General features: G+C 39.0%; 1 protein-coding gene across 8 annotated transcripts in view; it reads left to right on the forward strand.

Moving 5' to 3' along the window:
- N4BP2 (NEDD4 binding protein 2) overlaps positions 1-15,326 on the forward strand; it is a 35,574-nt gene extending 20,248 nt beyond the window's left edge. For 3 of the 8 annotated variants that reach the window (XM_032108516.1, XM_032108517.1, XM_032108515.1), the window contains exons 11-19: positions 761-846; positions 1,558-1,600; positions 2,604-2,839; positions 4,225-4,343; positions 5,663-5,801; positions 5,907-6,089; positions 8,271-8,439; positions 10,251-10,374; positions 11,151-15,326. In XM_032108516.1, coding sequence (XP_031964407.1) covers positions 761-846; positions 1,558-1,600; positions 2,604-2,839; positions 4,225-4,343; positions 5,663-5,801; positions 5,907-6,089; positions 8,271-8,439; positions 10,251-10,374; positions 11,151-11,196 — 1,145 coding nt within the window. In that variant the 3' untranslated portion in view covers positions 11,197-15,326. The other 5 variants (XM_032108518.1, XM_032108519.1, XR_004240073.1 and 2 more) reach the window with 5 other exon arrangements.
- The last annotated feature ends 4,966 nt before the right edge of the window (positions 15,327-20,292 follow it).

The following is a 20,292-nucleotide window of genomic DNA, read 5'->3' on the forward strand; positions in this document are numbered from 1 at the left end:
ATCTTTGATCTTGAAGATTACTTGAGGTGAAACCCTGGATACCTGACTTATTGGTGGGTTTGACTGCAGGCCTCTTTGCCTTACATGCCTACCTCCTCAAGAAAAGTGTGGGTTTTATAGCAGGAAAGTGTTATATTGTGTCTGAAATATGCCCTATATTTTTATTTGATGTGTACATACTTCTTGCTTTTTTTATTTTTGAAAGGGTGAGAAACACCCTTTTTAGGAAAAAGAGCTTTTATTATGATACCATCATAATTTTTGCCCTTTCCTTTAGAGTTAGGGGGATGCTTGGAGTTTGTTTCTCTGAGTCTGTGTGTTGGAAAGGAGGGATGTGACTGTTGTTGGGCTATGGTGGGTATGTTGTAAAGGAAAGCAGTTGCCGTGTGGATTGCAATGGAATAGGGGGAATCACAAGTTTGTGGATGAACCTGTTGTTTTCAATTAACAATGGCTTTGTAAAAGAAGGGTCTGCTAGAAAAACAGAAAACTGGAGGAAAAATACAGTCATCCAGGTAGTCATATTTCAAGAATATACGGTTAATGTTAACTTGTTTCTTTCCTATGTTTTCGGAGCATCTGAACACCCAAAAACAATTTCTGTAGAATGCTTTTTTTGTTCAGAATTTTTTTTTCACGCATGACAAGTTTATGTAGAATCTCCAGAGTTAAAATTAATGAGTCTAGGCTACTGTACTTTAATTGCTTACATCAGTTTTATAGAATGCTTTTAATGAATATATTCTCTTTGTTCCACAAGGATCACTAACTGTTGAGGATTGTGTGGTTCATATTGATCTGAATTTGGCAAAAGTGATTCATGAAAAATGGAAAGAATCTATTCTGGTCAGTAGATTTCTTGCTTATGATATGGTGTGGCATGCCTGTATTTTGTCAGACCATTTGTCTCTGTATGTCTTGGTCTAAAGATGTTATCTTTGCAAGAACAATGATAAAATATAATAGTAGTTTGTAAAATGTGTGGAATATATCGGTATGTTGTAAACATTGGAGCTATTGAAAGACATTTTAAGAGATGTCATGAGTGCCTCATCTTGGAAACAAGATTCTTTAAAAAGAGGGATCGTAGTGCACAATTTCACTACAAGATTGATGAAAAATTCCACTGGCCAAAAATCCTTATTGTTTTGTTAACCTGTAAAAAGAATTAGTTTATGAATTATTCTCTATACAAAACATCTCCGTGTGCAGTAATTGAGATGAGTTCTCTAACCTGTGTTCCTTCCCTTCACAGCTTTCTGAAATTTGGAATGCCTTTTGGCAAAATTTTTGTTTGGTTTATATAATTAAGGCTATGAAGTCTTAGCAGCGGGGCACGTTTCTCTGGTTTGATGTGTTTTAATCTGGCATAATTCTACCTTACATATTTCACTTCATAATTATTTTTCCTAAATATATTTCTTTTAAAATATTTAATCTTTGAGAAGTGCTATGAGACCTTATTTTGAAACTGCTTTAATTAGATGCTAACATTTGCAAAGTTTTCCTGCAAAATTCAAAACGTACAACATTCATGATTTTACTGTTTTTATTTAGAAGCGTCAGAGGAGAGATGAATCATGTAAGTTGTCTGCAGAAGGTATGTTGTGTATTTCTCTTAATTGTAAAAATACTTAATTTTCCATTATAAAAATATTTAATTATTTGAAACTTAAGGTTGCAAATACTCCATCTGTTGAAAAATTATGGACTTATTTATTAAGCTAAACTTTATTGCCTTTGGATCCATTTACCAATCTCTTATGGAGGTGTGGGGGAGGGGAGGGAAGTTAATTATAAGCAGACTCACTAGTTCCAGATAAAGCCTATAATTTTGTGTCATTCAGAAAATTTAAGAGAAGCTCTAGCTGAAGCAGACAGCTGTTTGGTAGGACTTCTGTAATCTTTGTGGCAAGAAAAGGAGCAGGCAGGAAATTACTAGCAGAGTAAGATTTCTGCAGGTGAATAAGGGAGGTCAAGAATACAACATTCACATGTTGGTCTTGTCAGAGATTATTTTAGCAGGAAGGTGGAGGCCTTGTTCAAAAAGTGTTAACATCTTTCGCAGTCTGGTTTTCATTCGGCTCCCAGAAGAAATGACCCTCTGGCAGAACCCCACTGCAGATTTGGATTGCAATGTGGGTGCAAACTCTTCACTCAGTGACCAAACAGTGCTGTTGCCATTAACTCGTAGAGGCACAGAACCAGACTGTTCAGCATCTGTCCTTAAGTTGTAGAAGAAAGGCAGGTAAACATAATATGAGTCAATGATTCTTTTATGAAGGCAAACACCCCCCCACTTAATGTATGTGCAAGGTAGTTTACAGCTGTAAGGAATGTCTTAGCACTTGAAAATTTGGTGAGGAAGTCTGATCGTTTTGTTTCACAAAATAGATAAAGATGATCAGACAGTCTTTGGAAAATGGAAGTGAAGAAGGTGAAAGCAATGTGTTGGTTTCTGTTTTAGCATTAATAATCTTGTTTTAACAAAACTCAAACTGTATAGGTTGAAGAACTTGTCTTAATTATTTTGGCATTACATGTATATATATGCTAATAAATGTTTTGTCACCCTACTTTTATTGCTTTTGAATGTCCTACAGTGATTCAGCAGATAGATACAGATGACTCAGAAGCGCTGTTATCTCAGAATGCAGACAGTAAAATACAGAAGAAAAAAACGAGCTGGGCTGCAGACACATCTGATGATATACAGACGAAAACCACAGCAGCATCAGACGTTTTTCCGTTTATGGATCATTGGAATGCTCAGATTCAGAAAGTTTCTCTCAGGCAAATAATTTCTGAAGAAATGGCGATGCAGGAGAGACAGGACCTGGTATGGATAGCACCAGTTTGTTATTGTTGTTTAGATTGATTACTGTTAGTGAAATAGAGTATGTCTTATTTGGTGACTCAACCCTGTGCTGCTAATAAGAGCTTGAATTTGTGAGACAAATGCATGCCAGTTAGTATTGTTGATTACTGTGATACAGGAGTTTGCTTGTGGTTGATGGTCCTTTTGATTGTTTCACAAACAGACTGTGCTGCATTTCACTATGCAGGTTAGCATTTGTGTTTGGTTGAATTGTTTTTTGATTGCTCAGCTAAAACCAAAGATCAGTGTGATCTTCCATGCTTTTTATTGTGACTGCAATACCAAAAAAAAGTTCTTGGTTTCATGCCTTGTTTGTTTAGAAGTGTACTGAATTGGTTTTAATATTTTTTTTTGTAAGGAGAACCCACAACATGCCTAAGAGATGAGACATTAAAATAAGTACTGGAGGTTAATCTCAAACAAGTCTCTGTACCCACTTCTCAGAAAACAGTAAATCTTTAATAGACTTTTACTAGTTCTTTGTTTTCCACACAGAGTTCCCATACCCTGCCTGTTTGGCTTGTGCCTGATACTTCCCTATACTGCCCCACCGATGTTCAGAACAGGCGTTCTTATTTGTAAAAGTCTCCGATAAGCAGCTGTCCTAAAGTAGAAGAGCTTTGAACTGGTGTAGAAAGTTGGATGCATTAGCCTGTACTTTGAAAATGGCTTGTGGATTCTTTCTTTGAACTGCATGTATGTGCCCTACTGATAACAACTACTGTCATGTCCACAGCTTTATTTTCAATTTCGATTGATGGAGCTTGACTGTATTTTGACCACTTTTTTCCTTTTTTAAAAAAAATCTAAATAATTTGAATGATCAGTCCAATTTATTCTAAGCTATAATTATGTCATCTTCTCAGATGACTTCACAAATTAGAATAGTTATTACAGACACAGCTTCAGATACACCAGACCAAAATTGTTTATGCTGCTTAATAATAAAGTGTTGTTTCAAACCCTGGCCCTCAGTATAGAGAAAAGAGGTGGACTTTGCACAAGCTTAGTACTGGACTAGATGGACTAGCAGGGAATAAATTCCAAAACTTAAATCCCTCCTAAAAACTTCTTCTTTTACTTTGTCCAAGTTATGAGGGAGCTCCAGCTGCATTACTTCAAAAGACTGCAGAGTACTGCAGTGGCGTATAATACAAGTCACCTGTCCGTACTTTATGCTGATCAGTGTGGCAGGCTGATATGGCATGTTGTCATTGCTGTGGGTGCATACTGAGTAGATACTTTTTAAATCGTAACAAATAATGGTAAAGTTAGATTGGCTCCACCTTTACTGTATTTTGTTTTAATAGAGAACTTGTAATATATTTCTTTTGTCTTCTGGGTAGAATCGTGTTCCTTCTACAGCTAGAAAAGACTGTGCTGCTAAACTAAAGGAGAAGCAACTTTTTGAGATGTTTCCAACTATTAATCAAAATTTCTTAATGGATGTCTTCAGGGACAACAAGTAAGAAATCTTTTTACTTCTTTGTAAAAATGGTACTCAGTAACAGTTACAGTCGTAAATATTGAGAGTTAAGATACTACTAAAAAATGGCTTTTTCCAAACTAGCACTTTTTGTTAGCCTAAATAAAGGCAAAACTAGCTGGTCTTAAAGGTAAAAAGGGTATAAAAACTCTCAGTTTAGACTCATTTCTTTTTAAAGGGGAATAGGCATTGTCTTTCACTGGGAGAAGAATATCTCTGGCTACTGACCACTGACTCACTGTCAGTGGAACTGCGTATTTTCTCTAGAGCTGAGGTTTAAATCTAGTGGGAGAAATTAGTGGGTGTGGTAATAGTCAATTCACAGAAAATGGCATCTGCCCAAGAGGAAAACACTACCATCACCTGATGTTACCTGTGAGTACTTTCCTGATTACTACAGCAGCTCTGAAGGAATGAGCCATCTCTCCATCTCTTCCTGCTGACTTTCTCCTTCTCTCTCCTGAATTATATTTCTGGGATATTTGTCTGCCTTCTTAAATCCAAGTTTCTGAGAAGTGAACTTTTTTTTTCGAGAGAAACATCTTTTTTCATCCTTGGCCATTTGAATGCCAGTCTCTACATGCGGGTTTGCCTACCTACTTGTCAGTCATGCTGCTTGTTCAAGTTGTTATAAAAATCTTTCCTGTTTTAAATATATCCTTCATCCATTTCTATAACTCAAACATTTAACCATCTCGTTTTTCACATTATAAATTGTCTTCATAGTATTGCCTTTCCCAAAGTCTGTCTTTACTTTTGATCAGTCTCCTCTTGTTACCTGACTAAACAGCAAGGATAAAGAAGAAAAAGGGCTTATTAGAAAGGTGATGGCAGCTGATGTCTTACTTAATTAAATTTGATAACAAAATTTGAGTAAAAATACAAGGATTCATTAGGGTTTCAGGAAACTGAGCTAGCTTTAAATTAGTTTGAACTATCTAACCCTGACCAGAGAAGATTTAAGATGAACTGTATTATCCAGCCCAAAGAGCAGCATTTATTAATGTGTCTTTGATTAAGGTAGGATGCAATTTACTTTAGTATGTCATCTTGCTTTTAATGTTCAAGTGCTCCTCAGTTATGTTTCAGTCAACCAAGACTGCATGTGTGTTGATGCCGGTAATGCCCTACTGCAAGGAGTCTGCAAGCCTTTCTGCAATAAGCTGAAATATTCCATTCCAGTGTTTATTTTCATTGTAATCTATTTCTGTAACAATATCAAGGTTTGTAATAATTTAGATAAATATAGCAGCTGTTAATATATTTCTAAAGTCACAGATTTTATTTATCCCTTACAGCTACTCTTTAGAACAAACTGAACAGTTTCTGAACTGCGTTCTGGAGGCAGATCCTGTAAAAACAGTTATAGCTCAAGAAAATGTTCAGCAAAATGAAATTGTTTCTTCCAACAATGCTGCAAAGAACCGTGAGAAGAAGGTATTGATATATTTTTTTAAGCCATAGTTACAAACATAGCCAAAACTGTGCTAATGAAAACACCCTACAATGCATCCGTAACATCAACAATGCAAATTCCTACAGGCAAAAAGTAAGGAAGAGGATGAGCCTTTAAATGAAATGTTTCAAGACTTTGAGTATCCACAATATGATGATTTAAGAGCAGAAGCTTTTTGTCACCAGCAAAAGAGACAGGAATGTTTGAAGAAGGCTGGGGAGGCCTATCGCATGGGTATGAAGCCTGTGGCAGCATTTTATGCGCATCAGGTAAACAATAATACTGTGCTTTTTGTCTGAATTTAGGGAGGTGCTTAAACACTGAATTGGAACTGATAAGGAAAACATCATGCCTACTAGAGTTGCTGAATTTGGTCGCTGTTCCCTGTGTGTTACACTGTAAATAACCACAAGTAAATTCTCTTTCACTAGTAATGATATTGGCACAGGAAGCTAACATAACCAAATTTGGTGCAAGATGTCATGAAAGGTCTAGTGCTTAGTCACACATGCTCCTTTGTCCTAGATCTCTCTCACATCACATCACATACTTGTAAACACCAAGATTTGTGTCCAAGTGGTCTGGCCAGGTTCACTGGAGTGTAACATGCACTGCTACAAACAACGTTTTTTTTGAATCATCTGTGTATGTTGGTGCTGAACTGTTTTTAGACACATCTTCTGTACTTTATAGGAGTCAGACAGGTATTAAGATGTCATCTTTTGCTTCATCCTCCATAAATCTTGGGCAAGATTGCTGCCTGCTGTCTTCGCTTCTTCATTCTGACTATCTTTATGGCTACAGTCTGTCTTGGGTTGGGATAAATGAGGTGTGTATGTCATGCTTTTCACGATACATCTGGTTATGGAGTGTAGATGTGCTGCTGATCAGTCTTGTGTGCTCTGGCCTTGGAGCACAGGCTCTCTGGTCTGCATTCAGGCACATTTCTTAGTATGTACCCGTTTGAATACTGCTGATCACTGCTGTTGATCATACTCTTGGTTTTAAGTATCAACTGTTCTTGTAATCAAAGTTCCTCTACATTGGTTTCTTGGTGCCTTCACAGGAGACTCCTCCATTGACACCACTCTTAAAAATTCTGTTACAAATATCTTCAAAGGCTGTAGTTTTTCCCTGATCTAATAGCATATAAAAATTTCATAAGAATTCACATTGTAGAAGCATCTAATTCTAAACTTGAATTGTATTATGACAGAACAAAAATGTAATAATAAATAACTTGAATTTGCTTATTAAAAAAGTTTTCTTGCAAGTGGTATAACTCTAAATGTTTAGATTGTTACTGTGCATGTAGGAAATACTGATTATCAATCTTTATAATGAACCTTTTATGTTCTATATTCATATATTCTTGAGGTTTTGAGAGATTCAAAACAAAGGTGTGCAGGATTTTAAATAGAAATATAATTTCAAGTCCTGTCTTACTTTTGTTCTTATCCATAAGAACAAATACAATCTATTGTAAATAAATTGAAATTTATTTATTATATACTTTCTTTTAGGTAATAAAAAGGCAAACCAAGCTACCTTTATTCATAAAAAATACTTTATGCTTGATGGCCTTTGTCTTGGGAATCCTTTGCAAGTGAGTTACAGAGCTGCTGTCTTTGGTCTGACACTAATGCACTTCAGATAATCCATTTTAAGAAAGTTTAAGACAGACTGTCACTTTTGTTCTCTTGAGCCTTTGTCAGTCCAATACCTGGAGTTAAAACTTCCATTCCTTTTCAGACTGTGCCTACAGATCTTCAACGACATAATTTGTTGCTTCAGTCTCTCAGATACTATCATTGCAAGGTTCACAGGAAGGAGTTGGTACTTGTTCACTCTGTAAGGTGACCGTACTGCTCTTTGCCCTCATTCCAGAATGGACTTACTGACCTTGTCAGTCATAAAAGATGCCGAAAGTATTAGAAGAGATTATAGGCAACTATTAAAAATGTTTACCCTTGTCTTGACTGAAATTTCGGGAATGCATTCGGGAGAATTAACCTCAAATAAAACAGTCAGCAGGTTTATCTGTTGGGCAGTTTCTCTGACACTGTTTCACGATAATTTTAGCAAAATACTTGCAGAAAATAAATATATTGTTAGGAAAATAAATCTGCAAGTCAGCATGGAGTGTAACTTTTTAGCTTTTGTAAAGACCTTACGATTTTTTTGCCTTTTCTGCCTTTTGTTTCTCCTTGTAAGGCTTTTGTTAAAATGTCGTCTTTGTGCCAGCTTTGAGTAGTTTCTCACAAACAGATTTCATGAAATCTTCTTGTGAGTAGGTCTTACTGAGCCTCTTGCAGAAGTTCTGCTAGAATTATAAATTTTACTGCTTCAAACTTGAACTAAAAGCACCCTGCCAGTGCTGTCATTTTGAAACCAGTGTGGAGCTTAGATTATTTCTCGGTGTATAATAGTCACTGTGCTTATGAATAAAGGGTCGGCTTCATGAGCAGAAGATGAAAGAAGCCAACCATGCTGCTGCTGTGCAAATTTTTGAGAGAATAAATACTTCCTTGCTGCCTATGAATGTGCTGGATTTGCATGGTCTCCACGTGGATGAAGCTGTGAATCAGTTGTCCAGAGTGCTGCAGGAAAAAAGTGAAGGTAGGGTTTAGGTAATAATTCTTGCCTCCTAAAAATTATTCTCATTTTCTATTAAGAAATCATGATACATGGCAATATTAGAGGGAATGAATGTACTTTAATAACATGTATGTTAAAAACAACTAGGCTTTGTGTTGTCTTGTTTTCAAAGTACCCCAGTGGAATTATTTTTCTTTGACATGACAATGATTCTTGTTGCTTTCTGTCCTCCCCTCTCCCCCTACTTCTTTGTAAGTCGTCTTCTTCCTTCTGTTTTATCTTTTTTATTATTATTATTCTTATTGAATACTTGGGCTATCCTTCCAAACATTTTTAACTGAGGTAATGATGCAAACATATGTGTCACCATTGCACTGCTTTGTCACAACTGTGTTGCTTTTATAATCTTAAAAGAAAATTTACTGTGTTGGAATTTTAACCACAATGATATTGTCTTCAACTTCTACATGAAAGTGTGTGATTTGAGCTACCTTGCAGAAACTTCAGTATCAGTTTGTTCACAACATCTCTTGAGATCAGAATACTGCTGCTTCCAGAAATGTCACTTCATGCAGTTTTGCTTGAGGGCTCATTTTTTCTCATAGTGTAGTGTTCAAGTACTTCATGACTGTTCATGCTGTAAAAAGAGACATTTTCTGCATTACTAGTTTACCCTCTAAATTTAAGCACACTGGGAATGCTTTAATAAGAAATTTTTCTTATGCAAGGTACTGCTGCACAAACCTGATTTTTTGAATCAGCTACTCCACAGAGTATAAATAAAAATGTTCAGTGAGGCCTTAGATAACTCTTTCTTTCAATATGCATCAGAGAGAATTAAATTCCATTATCTCATGCTATTCCTACAATGACATTTGTGTAATTTAAACTGTAGCCTAATGCTTTTTAGAACTAAATTTCCAGAGCTGCACTTAAAGCAGGAATCCTCAAATTGATAGTAGGGGCTCTCTGTTTAGTCCATTCACCTAAATTTAAAAAAAATTAAGTTAATGTCACTGTACATACATGGGAAAAGGATCAATACTGGGAACTTTTTTGCAGGCAGAATTAAAAGTAAATAAATATAAAACCTAAATAAAGTTATGGTGGGGGGAGAGTAGTTGAAGAAAGATGTCATGTGAACTGATAATTCCAAACTGGCAAATCTTGACTTGTTGTGAGAATTCAATTTAGTTTATTTTTTTCCTCTTTTTCAAACTCTTCATCAGTTTAGGTTGCTGTTATCTCTGGGAAGATAGCTGTTTCTTTTGTTAGCAGGGCTAGGTGCTCTAATAAAACTCATGGAATGTGTTGATCTGTTGATTTCCATGCTTCAGCATAGCAGAAGATAGTCCAAACAATGTGACATAAGTGTCAAAAACTGGATTTATATTTTCTTTCTTGTTCATTTCTTTATTCAATAAAATCTTATTTCTTTATTCACATTAATTTAAGATAAAACATGAAACAATACAGAAATACCACTTAAAAATTCAGTATATTACACCCACCTCTTTTAATTTTGCAATTTATATCACAGGATGTAAATTCCAATTGAATATTAGATGACAGAAACAGTAAAGCTTCTATGAAATTAGAAGGATTTTGTGATGATCACAATATGTGTATTGCAAGCAATCTAGATTTGAAGAGTTTGACTTTTTCAAAATGGGGGAAAATTGCTATTTGTCTCTAAAATATACATACCAGCACAGGAAAACAAAGCTCTAAATGACTAGTGAGAGTTTTCAGAAGAATGCATGGAAGGGTTATACTGAATGCCAAGTCTCTGCTGAGGAAAATTTTAACCGTTACAATTCCTGCTGTTGCAGAGTACCAGCAGACTGGTGGTAAACCCTATCTCAGTGTTATCACGGGAAGAGGAAGCCATAGTCAGGGAGGAGTCGCTCGCATCAGACCAGCAGCTATCAGATACCTCACAAGCCACAACTTCAGGTGAGTTTAGATTTTTGTTACTGATAAATTTTTTTCTTAACCCACATTTAACTAACTGAAAATTGAAGTTTAGTTTTAGAATACTGTTAAACTACTACATAGATTAGGGCAGGTCCGTTGTTTCGCAAATCCACTGCAGTTGTGTAGCACCTATTAAAGGTTAGATCTTTTCCTCTGAGATAGTTTAATTATTTATTTAATTATATTATTTAATTAATTATTTCCATTCAAGATGGCTAGCTTTACTGTGAAAAGTTGTTAATCCTGCTTTTTGTTGGTTCCCAATACTTGCATTTGTGCTCAGTTTATGAGGGATAGCAATTTAGCACATCTAGGCTGGCATCAGTGTGTTTGCTGCTTTTTATATAGAGCAGTGTAGGAAGGTGAGCATGAAGGTGAGACTCAGAAATAGCAATGACTTCCCATTTCCTTGTTACCTTCTACAGAATACAAGGGTGAAAATCCATTTTGAAACAAGAGGGAATGAAAGGGGAGCAGGAGTAGAGGAACAGAATGAATATAACCAAGAATATTGAGCAGCTTTTTTTTTTTCTCAAATCTTCATCTTCATCACCTGTTGTCAGATCTTCGTAACTCCAGACCCTGTAAAATCCTCCTTCAGAGTCACATCCGAGGACATAATGCTGATTCCCTGACTCTCACATGCACACATACTTGACTGAGAACCTTACCATTTTCCATAAGTTTGATGAGAATTGAAGGTGATGGAATTGCATATAGTTTACGTGTTCAAGCTTCCTTTTCTTGTTTCATAGGTTCACAGAAATAAAACCAGGCTGCTTGAAAGTCATGCTGAATTGAGGAGTTGTGGAAAGAGGAATATAGAAACTGAGGTGTCAGATGACTGCCAGATAACAGAAAAACCCCACGTTTTGAACAACTGCACTGGTATTTTGTAATCTGTTTTAAAGGATGCTATTTTATTAGAAGTAGTCTCAATTTACAGCAAGTGGTTTTGTCAGTACGTTTCCAATAAATTTTTGTGTGGAATAGATCCTTTTTTGAACCTGCAAAAGGAAGACACTTGAAAGGATTTGAAGTCTCAGAAATGCAGATTAAGAATTTCACTGAGAAATACTGATGTTTTTAAGGGAAGTTAGGGTACAGTTTTTAGTATAACTGTCTTCTTAGCATACCCAATCTGTCTTCTGACCTTCAGACATTTTGACTGCTGTGGCTTCTGTATTTTTAAAACATATAACTTGTACAAAGTTATTTTGTAATTCAGAACTTTGTGCTAAACCCTTCAGAAGAGCAAAAGAGACGTTGAAACTGGGCAACATCTGAGTGCTGAGTATTTGCAGGTTTCTTCTTCTGGTGTCTTTTTAGTGGTTATGTTATGATAGGTTGACCAGTTCTATTATCCTTACTCCATTCTAAACTTCTCCAGACATTGAAGGAAGGTGCATGTAAGGCCTGTGCATTAGGGCCAGCTGTGTGTTTGGTAATTTGGCAGATTAAGTGTGATCAGTTAAAGGGAAAGACACAATACTGTAGTTCAGTCTCTTGGAGATCCACCTACTGGATTAAAATAGTTGCTTACTTTGTGGCTTTTTAAATGCAGCAAATGCAGTACCGTTTCACTTTACAAATGTCTAATAGTGATGTTTTCATTCTCTGTGTATTGTTTGGTGATTTCCTTGTAGAAAATACGATCATGAGACATTTCTAATGTATTTTTAATATCAAAGTGAATGCTAATATTGCCGTAGTAATTTCCTAACTGGACAATCTGGGAGTACAAAAGTTACTCTGATTTTGGTGGTGTTGCATCGCCATCTAGAAATATCTGTGTAAAAAACCAAAACAACACTAAAAAAACCCCAAACAAAACCCTTCAAAAACGAAATATAAACATCTGTATTTAGGCAAGTGTTTCCAGTAAACAATCAGAACACATTTTTAATAGAAATTATCTTCTAGAATGCATTGCTATTTTTATTTACATCTTTGCCTCCTGAAAGGCATATGAATTTTTGTTGTAAGAATTTTTCAGAACAGGTGTGAGTTGTGTATTAGGAATAATATTAATAGATTAAGGATTAATGTGAGAAGTTTTTTAATTTTTAACCACTTTTCAGTAAATTTAATCCAGGAACTACATGCACATAGAGTTTGTTTATGAATCCATATGTGTGTGCAAGTTCTGCAATTTGTATGCATGAATACTAATAAACAAAGAACTTCTGTGAGAAAAGCTGTCCACAGAAATAGGTTTCACATGAAAATGTGTCCGTATAAGTTGCTGACAAGCTGAAAGACATGATGTTTCCTGAATGTATCTGTATTTACTCTTAATACATATACAGTGACTATGATGCATGGTAGACTTAAAAATGAGTTTGTCATGCTTCAACAGATACAACAATCATTTCCTGGTGATTTCAAGTGGAAGAATAGCTTGAATAATACTTAATCAAAGGGACTCTTTCTATAATAATAGACTGCCATAATAAGTTTTATATTTTTAAATAGTTAGCTCATCTGAATTGTGTCCTTTCTCTGTTTCCTTCTCTCTGCGCTGCTCTGGTAACCACTGGGTGAAATACAAAAGATCTGTGGTCCCCAAACAGCACTAGCAGAGCTGTTTCTGCTACTGCATGATGTCCTGTGTGGTGAAGCCCACACTCCATCCTCTGTGACAGTGCCTACAGTGGGCCGAGATGCCATTTAGGCACTTGACCTCAAGACAGTAGTTCAGACTATCAGCTGTACAGGGTTGCAAATGCTAGAATTGTCTCAGCGGAGCCAAGATCTTTGTTTTGGACCAAGGAACTTCCTTCTGCTCCTGAACAGGTTTTCCTTAGTGCTGCTGTTTGTAACAAATGGAGTTACAGCTCTCTGGGACAGCTCTTTGCAGTATCATCCCTGTTGGTTGGCGTGAGTGGCTGTTGTGTATTGAGCTGCTTGGGTGCCCAAGCCCTACAGAGATGTGCCTGTAAACAAGGAAGTGCCAACACTTCTGGTTGTTTTGGGAGGCAGCCTGATTCACTCAGCATATTCACACCATTCCCAACATGGACAAAGACAGCTTACGTTTTAGTTCAAAAGACAAGCAGAAAAAGTTGTCGCCTTGCCCATCTGTTCATCATAATCTAGTTGACAGCTTTACCCTGGAGATATGAAACACAGCTTTTTGCCTTCTTCTGGCTTAGCAAGTGGATGATGTTGATGATGGCACTTGACTCTCACTTCCCAGAAAATGTTCTGACCAATGTGCACAGGAGTATTTTTGAAGTCGCCACTTCCTGAGCCTCTGTCAAAATTACCACTGCAAGCTAAAAGTGCAAGCTTAAAGGGACAAAAGAGATTAAAGAATTCAAAATGCATAAACAGTCTCTGGAAGTAGGCTAGGACTTTTCAGAAAGGAGCTGTTCCTGGTGAGCTTCAGTGTCCTTCTGTATTATTTTTTCATCTCTTAGTCCTGTTTGGATAAATACATTAAAAATGTTCAGGGTAAAATCGGCTCTACCCAGTGCTAGGAGAATTTTCTTCACTCTGTCAAAGTCAGCAGAGAAATACACAGCTCAAGAGCAGTTTGGAATACTTTTCTCTCTTCTCCATTTCATTCACCTTTGGGGTACAGGTTGAGGTTCACAAACACAGTCTGAATACCCTGCCTGGTATAGATTGGTCATTCACCTAGCATACATTGTTTGACTACCAGCTGAACTTTGATGGCGATGGTGGCTTAAAATCATAACGCTGGCAGAACCAATCTTGCCTCTATTGAAAATAGTGACAGAGCCTCTATCAGTTTCAGCAACTCAAAATGAGGCATTGCAGTTCCAACTCAGAAAAATAGAATGATCCTCTGAAGGATCTCAAGCATGTGCTTAAAAGCTGTGCTGAGCTGGATACAGAATAGATCAGAAGATCAGTGCACAGAGTGGAAATAAGTAGAGTTTTATTAGTAAGGATCTTCATGCCTTCAGCTACTTGCCAGTATTCCAGAAAAACAACACTGGAGTTCTTGTATTTCTCTGACTGGTTTTATAATGTATTCTGGGATTAATTCTTTGAAATATAATTACTTCAAAATGGTATTTCGAAGTAGGTTACATTTTAGAAGTTCCAGCCTTCTGTTGTCTCTTGCAGTTACATTGGTGAGAATCCATGAGAATCTTGAGGTATCGTGTAAATTCTGTATTTTAAGATACTTAAAATAGCAGTATTGCCACCAGCACTCTGAAATAATGTGCAACTCTTAAAATACCTATTTTGTGTACCACTTTCTATTCTATTCTATTCTATTCTTCAACAGCATGTGATTTGTGACAAATGGTAGCCTTTAATATGTGACTTTTGGTGTCTTCTTTTACAAAACATTTTAATAGTTATCCCAGGTTTTAATTTAGGAGAATTATCATTTTTTAATGTACAAAATTAATGCTTGTGTAACATCGATGAGTGATCTTAGAGTAAAAAAAAGGCCAGAGGTGCAATGAAGAAAGTTGTCTGAAGTAATGTGACTGCTGAAAAGCATTTCAGTTGATTGTGAAAGTAGTAGGGCAAAAATGTTATTTTCAAAAATATTTCAGGATACCTTAACAATAGCTTAATGACTTTGGCTTTTGCTTTTAATATCATGTGGTACATCCCCCCTCAAAACCCAACCAAAGGCCAACTGTTCATGCTATTTCAGCTAAATAAACTGCAGAGGATTAAATTACTATATGTGAATATGCATGTGAAAAAACCTAGTATTGCACCTACCAATTGTAAAAGCTGTTAGGACCAGTACATTGGAAGATACAAATTTCTATTTTTAAATTAAAATTTAAAAATGATTTTTTATTTGTATAAAGTTGTACTTTTGCTGTTAACTATAATTTTGTTTTTTACTGAAATAGTTTTGTAATTTGCATTTAGAATTTCTAATGTGAAAAGGAATTTACAAAATCTAGTTTAATAAAGGACTTTTGCCACAAGTATAGCCTTCTGTCTTTCCTTGGAAAATTATGTTTCAGCTTGTATCAAATTTTTTCAAATAGTAGTCTTGAGTTTTGCATGAAAGCCACTTGCTTGGCTTCAGGATACCATCTGTAGGGAGATGAAGCAACCATCTGCAAGCATAAAAAGGAACAGATTTGTGGCCTGAATTTCAGTGTTGCAAGTGGGAGCTGAATGCTCAAATTACTGAAAATGAGGGTCATGGTTTCAGATTTTTTTTGGCCTGAAGTAGCTGAAGAGATGCTCTTCTAGGCCAGCTTACTCGTGAGAGAGTGAGAGCAGTGGTGTATGTCAAGGGGAGGGGCCAGTCTGACCACTGGAACAATGGGAGTTTGGGGGAGGGAAGTGTTCTGGATAGACCTCATTTAGCAAGAGCCCTTAGGTCAGGGGCAGTTAGAGGCCAGATCCTGAGGAAGCACAGTGTTGTACCGTGGTGGATACAGAGCTAGGAATCCTGGCTTTTCCTAAGCCTGCCCTGTTCTGGTCAGGTGCGGGTTGTTTCCTGTGCATTGTCCTGGAAGTGTGGAATGACACCCAAGACCAAAGTGCTGGCTGAAGTCTAACCTATTTTATTAGCTCAGTTTCAGGACAACTTGCTGTGACCCGAGATGACTCGGGCAAAATCATTCCTGTGGCTTCATTGCCTTGCAGCTTGGCTTGACTGCAGAAACAAGTCAGGCTTGTGCATTTCCACAGCAAAGCCGTAACTCATAAGCTGTTCAAGAGAGCAGGGAAAACAGGTTTTGGGAACACATGAAAGCTTGGCAGATGCTGGTTTAGATCTGACATGGCTAATCCTGAACCACAGTTATTAGGCCACAGCACTGGTAAATGTCTGGTTGGTTGTGTGCTCCTTACGTAGAGGACTGCCTGCTCTGGCAGTGTGGCTGAAGGTCCAGCTTGGACCAGATTGGTCTCTCAAATTGTGATGTTTTAAAGTGGAGGTGCCATTGCTGGACTTGCCTTCTGTCTGGTGCAGCTTAACTCCTACCCTTGCTAAACAATCCATCCTGACTTACCAGCTTCTGTTTCAGTTCATGCCCTTTTTTCCTGAGTGCTGGGATAGTCTTGAGCACCCTTCTGCTTTTAGCTGGGAGTTTGCTCTTCAAAAGCACCCTGGGGATTTCTCCCTATTTAAATAAGAGCAATAGGATACTGTAGTCTGTCCTTACTTAGGAAGATTATTTTAATTTAAGACCGAAAACTGTAGTGTGGTAAAATAAAAATATGGCTTGAGACTAACAGGTTTTTAGCTCAAATTAATCAAGCATAATTAAATGTGTCTGCTGGTGGAACATGTCAGGTAGCTTGACATTAGGTGGTGCCCTTGCCAATGGCACAGAGTGATAGTGGCAGCAATTCTTACTGTGCCCCTACCAGAGCAGAGTTGTTTCTCTGTATGACAGGTGCTAAAGGATGTTATTACACATCACGTGCTGTTCGTTTCTTCCTCAGAGGGAAAATACTGTATTTGGAGTATTATTTTGGTGATTTTTTTCTTCTTTACAGATGGGTGGGGTAGAGTAAGTTTTCAAAATGTACTTACTGCTCTGTGCTAGAGATGGGCAAGACAAGTTCATTTTTGCACACAGGTTTGAAGATGGTATGTCGAGGTTTCTCCATCAGCTACCCTGGGTTGTTTTTTGTAGATTGGATGCTTGGACAGATCAGTCTGTTCAAAGACTGACACAAAGGCATTGTGCTGTCTGGTGAAGTTCACTGCCACCGTGGATGTTGCTGGTGGCACAGTCTTCTTGAAAACCCTGATGGGGAAGGACCCCCTTGATGTTGGTTGACTTTCTCATCATGGGGGCCTGGCTGTGCTAGCAGTGGCTTTTCATTAGTTGCCATGATTAAGTTTCCTTTTTCCTACTGACTTAAGTGGCTTCTACATGGCAAGGATCAGGGAAGCAGTGTCTTTGAGGAGAAGCTCAGAGAACCTTTCTGATGAACACTGCCTGTGTTTGTCCTGAATGACAGTTAGGAACTTCAGAGGATCCAAGAGTCTTCATCACTCTGGGCCAGCCTGCCCTGTGTCCGGGACTGCTGGAGAGCCTTTAGGTGCTGAATCTGGTCTGCAGCCTTCCTCTCCCACACCTCAACTGAAAATTCATTAGGGAGAGATGGTGAGGGAGCCTAGAGAGCATGAAGATAATCTGTAAACTGTAAGAACATTGGGAAGATCTATGGAGGCATGTGGATGGGCCATGCCTGAGAGGCCATACTGCCAGGTGCAGGCACAGGCCCTGAAAGAGCTGTGGGGGAGGCTGGCTGCTGGATCCAGGCAGTGCCAAGAGACTGCTGTGATGAAGAAGAAAGGCCTGTTATAGCATGAGGGACTTTATGCTGGAGGATGGACGGTAGCACAGAGTAAGGGCCTGGCAGTGAATTGAGAGGATGGCAAACAGTAGAATGGAGCTGCAAAACCTGATAGGAAAAGTTGTTGAGTGGTGAGTGGGTAGTGCAGAGGTGTCCAGAGACCCTGAAGGGCTGCAGGACCATGTTACAAGGAGCCCTGCATGGGTGGGGCCCTACTGCTGGGGCAGCCCGTTTCCCTCAGCTCCAGCAGGGCAGTGCTATCTATCCGAACCAGCCTCTCAAAGCAGCCTGTCACTGGCATACACCATTCAGAGGTCTTGCTGAATTAAATGTAGTAGATAGGGCTCAGCATCCTTGTTTTGTACCGTTCAGTTCTTTTAGCTTTACTTATGTAGCTTTCATATTTTAAGAGTGCTATGCAGATCTTTGTCTTGACTGAGAAAAAAACTCTGTTGCAGACTTTGTGGGTGGGGTGAGGAAGACTTGCAGTTTTGGTGATTTTTGGTGAACAAATAAGGGACTTTTAACATCCATTCCACAATGGACATTCTGAAAATCCCTGCCTCTTCAAAGGCTGAGAAAAGCAGCTACATATGCCCAGTGCCACCAGAGGCCTGAGACTCTTATGCTATCATGCTGTGTGATCTTTAACTCAAGCTGTGGCGGAGGAGGACCACAGGATAAAAGCCACCAACTTGCTTTCTTTCCTTCCTATTGTCTTAAGCTGCTTTGTGTCTTCTGTGTTGTGTTGGGTCTAAAACTTGATTTGGTACTCCTTGTGAGTAGGGAACATTTTTTCATATGGCCCAGAAAAAAACTTACATGACTTGAGGAATGCTAAAGTAATAGCAAAATATTAAATGCTGATGCATTTCCTTGGTGTGATTAGGATGTGATATCTCTAATTTTTTGGGGCAGTAAAACATTTGAGTGTGGCAGTGCTGCAATGATAGTTGTTCTTTCTACAAGCTTGATAAGCAACTGCATGGATTGGTGTTATTTTTGTGTTATCTTGAGAAACAGGACTCTCCTTCATAGACATCTGTGGCTAGTCATACACACTGGCCAGGAAAGCAAGCAGTGGAATCCTCTGCCAATGCCACAGATTTAATCAGTTTGGTCTGTAAATAGAGAAATGGTAGCTCCATGAAGTTGGTCTGTGGGGAAGCTCTCCATAATAGTGTTTGCTCCATGTCAGCTAACTCACAAGGCATTTGCTTGGATTCCTGCCTCTAAAATCAGGGTAATAGTAGTCTTCCTTCCCGTGTGCCCCTTCTTGCCTTTTCAGATTATCTCCTTTTACTGTCTTGCAGTGCCATATAGACAAGTTTGGGCATTTATCAAGATAGCCATGTAAAGTAGCTACTTTGATATGCTGTAGAGAGAAGAACATCCTCGGAGGGATGATGAACTCTGCCTGGCAGGGGGGCTTCCCCAAGACAGTGCTTTGGGAGCAGGTCAGGGCACCTATGTCAGGCCTTATTCTGAGCCTTATTTTGGGGTGACATTTTCATGTTTATGGACTGGAAAGGAGAAACTGGCTGGTGAAGCAGAGAGCCTGAGACTGAGCAGTATAAGTATCCCTATCTCCTTCTTCGAAGCAGGAGCAAGTGTGAAAAGCACATTCAAAACAAAACTGGCTGCTACCTTCAGATTGCTGAGTTTTCCAAGGGGAACTCAAATGGCTTCTGCCATAGCTGGGCCAGGAGGCCTGGTTTGTTTTCTTTCCTGACAAGACGATTGCACACTCAGCAGCACCAATGGGCAGGGCGAGGCCGCGGGCGCGGGGCTGGGGCTGGAGCAGGCGCTGGGGAGCAGGCAGCGGGGAGCAGGGTGTCCGCTCCCGCCGTGGGTGTGGGCGGTGTGTGCTTGGCGATTCCTCCGGGCCCGGAGCCGGGAGCTGTCCGGAGCGGCCGCTTCCCGGGGCGCGGAGCCACCGGCGCTGAGCGGGGGCTGCGGGAGCAGGGGAGAGGGAGCCTCGGGGCGGCTGCAGCGGGGCTGCTGAGAGAAGAGGCTCCCTCCGCCACTTCCCTGCTGCGACACAGCGCAGCCCGGCGTCTCCTGGGCAGAGCCAAAGGAGGAACCTGCGTTTCCCTCGGCGCTGGTTCCCGGCGCCAGCGTCTGCTGGCCCGGGCAGCCGCCCTGGGAGCCCCTTGGCGGCTCTGAGCCCTGGGCCAGGCCGCAGGCTGGTCCTGCAGCCGGGGCAGCCTCAGGTGGAGGGTGGCTTCACAGAGAAAACAACTGGAGCCTCCTCCACGGTTACAGCAAAGCCATTGGCGTTAGTTTTGCATTAGATCCAGGTGGGGGAAGGAAGTGTGAATGTCCCCCGGGAGAGAGAGAACTGCAAAAGTTAGACAGTTTAGAGAAACACATGTGGGTTTGCATGTTCTGCATGTTCTCCCTTTAAAAATAAAATAAATATTAAAAATTAGGCTTTTTTTTTCACAAAGTAAGCACACTTCCTATGTGTTGTTTATAACTCTGGTGCTAGACATAAGCAACAATTATCTTTATAATTATCATCTAGGACAGGAGAAGGGCTTGTAGGGTTAAATACAGTGGGTATCAAGAGTGTCATGGTTTACTTTCTGAGCACTGCACACACCATACTATTTGAGGCAGACC

This window comes from Corvus moneduloides, chromosome 5, assembly GCF_009650955.1.
Source record: "Corvus moneduloides isolate bCorMon1 chromosome 5, bCorMon1.pri, whole genome shotgun sequence".
In the NCBI taxonomy this organism is placed as follows: domain Eukaryota; kingdom Metazoa; phylum Chordata; class Aves; order Passeriformes; family Corvidae; genus Corvus; species Corvus moneduloides.